Source organism: Haliaeetus leucocephalus, unplaced genomic scaffold, assembly GCF_000737465.1.
Source record: "Haliaeetus leucocephalus isolate CR32 unplaced genomic scaffold, Haliaeetus_leucocephalus-4.0 Scaffold212, whole genome shotgun sequence".
Taxonomy (NCBI): domain Eukaryota; kingdom Metazoa; phylum Chordata; class Aves; order Accipitriformes; family Accipitridae; genus Haliaeetus; species Haliaeetus leucocephalus.
In genome coordinates, this window is record NW_010972648.1 from 756,764 (window position 1) to 758,737 (window position 1,974).

Here is a 1,974-nt window from a genome sequence, read left to right on the forward strand (position 1 = left end):
CGGGGGTCCCTCGCCCAGCCGCGGCTGCCGGGTCTCTCTTTCCCTCATCCCTCTGACTTTTTATACCGAATTATCTTTGTGCAAATGCCGCCCGACCGAGGGGTATAAATCAACACCCACACCCCCCCTTGTCCCCGGTACGATCCGTCCTGCGATATTATAACTGATTTATTAAGGAGATTGGGGGGGGGTAAGGGCGGGGGTAACTTGCAGACTTAACACTCTTTGTTTTTGTATTTATTGTGATTTAAAACAGCCAGGGGTTTTGGTTTGGTTTTGGGGTTTTTGTCCCGTCCCCCCCCCCCGCAGCAATACCTTGTCCGGTTTGTAATTCATTTGCCCCCCCTTCCGGGGCAGGGAGACAAGAAAAGAAAGAAAGGAAAAAAGTTGCACTCCTAGGGAGAGCACAGAGCCGACCGACGGACGGACGGACGGACAGCGGCTCCGAGGCCGGTGTCCGCCGGACAGTGTCCAACGGGAACGGGCAGGATCAGCCACAGCCTCCCGCGCACCGGAGCGACGGCATAAGCACCGCGTACTTCTATATTTATTACATATTTATCTACCAAAAAAATCATTAAATAGCAACTTTGGCTCTGCCTTGGCTGCTTGCAATTTCTCCTACGGCACCAAGAAGTTGCTCTAATTGTGAGACTCTCCGCAGAGGAGCAGGAAGGAGAGAAACAAAAACTACACACACACACAAAAAAAAAAAAGAAAAAAAAGAAAAAGAAAAAAAAAAGACAAGGTTTAATTAGACGAAACCAACTTTGCTTGTGCCTCATCCAGGCTTTGGTCAGTGATGGTCATGATCTGATGGAGGATGTCGCCGATGTCCTGCTTCCTGCCGTCGCCGTCTGCCCCTTCGTGTCCGTGGGGAGGAGGCAGGGCCATGCCCCCCTGCACCGAGTGGCCGGCCAGGTTCACGCCGGCCAGAGTCTGCAGCATCCTGGACTGATCGTCCATGCCTCTGCCGCGGCCCGGGCCGCGCCGGCGGGGCGGGAGGAGCGCGGGCTTCGGGGAGAGAGAAGGCGCCGGTCAGCCTCTGGCTCCCGAAGTCAGTCTCAGTTCCTGACTCCTTATTTCGCTCTTGCACACACACACCAAAAAAAAGAAGGAAAAAAAAAAAAAGAGAGAGGGGAAAAAAAAAGCCAAACAAAACAACAACAACAACAAAAAAAAATCAGTATTTGTGTTTTGACCGGATCTCAGCTGTTTATTCCACTCTCTTCTCCTTCCCAGTGCAGTAAATCACTCTCTTCTTTAGTTACAATCTTCTTTCATCATCATCATATTTGTGGCTTGGATAAATGAGTTGATAAGGTTTCTTTGCAGTTTTCTTTTCCTGGTACAATCTTCCTCCAAAGCTTTTTTTTTTTTTTCCTTTTTTATTTTTATTGTTGCTTTTTATGTCTTTCCGCACTTGTCCAAAAATCTTCTTTGCAAAAAGGCAAAATTTAAAAAAAAAAAAAAAAACACAAAATCAAAAAACTCGCTTTCAAATCCTTAAGAAGTTAGGAGGGTGGCAAACAGCAAAAACCACAACAAACCAGGCGAACACCCCCACCCCCAAATTGCAACATAAAAAAGCCAAGAAAACACAATCACAGAGGGAAAAAAAAAAAAAATTAATCGCCCTCCCCCCCAAAAAATAACAAATGATCCCAAGTCTGTGCAACGGGGGTAAAACAGCAGCAATCAAAAGTTTGAACTTGTGCAAAGAAAAGAGCGGAAATAACGGGGCAAGAACTGTAAAAAAATTAATTACACACTCTCTGCAAAGCAATGTGCAAAAATATCAGCCCGCTGGAATTTATGAGCCCCGCCGCCCGGTGCCTGTGTGTGTTTTATGTTGTTTGATGGCCGCTCCGGTGAGGGATTGACAGCCTGCCAACGCCACTCACTCACCGCAGACGTGTCACCCTGTGAAGGAGGAGAGCGGCCGCGCGCGAGAGGGACGCGGAGCCCGCCGCG

The 1,974-nt window shown here is 48.4% G+C and overlaps 1 protein-coding gene across 2 annotated transcripts in view; it reads right to left on the bottom strand.

Annotated features, from left to right (window-relative positions):
- PBX3 (pre-B-cell leukemia homeobox 3) overlaps positions 1-1,044 on the bottom strand; it is a 114,890-nt gene extending 113,846 nt beyond the window's left edge. For both annotated transcript variants that reach the window (XM_010566472.1, XM_010566473.1), the window contains exon 1: positions 770-1,044. In XM_010566472.1, coding sequence (XP_010564774.1) covers positions 770-966 — 197 coding nt within the window. In that variant the 5' untranslated portion in view covers positions 967-1,044. The remainder of the gene's footprint in view (positions 1-769) is intronic.
- Between the last annotated feature and the right edge of the window lie 930 nt (positions 1,045-1,974).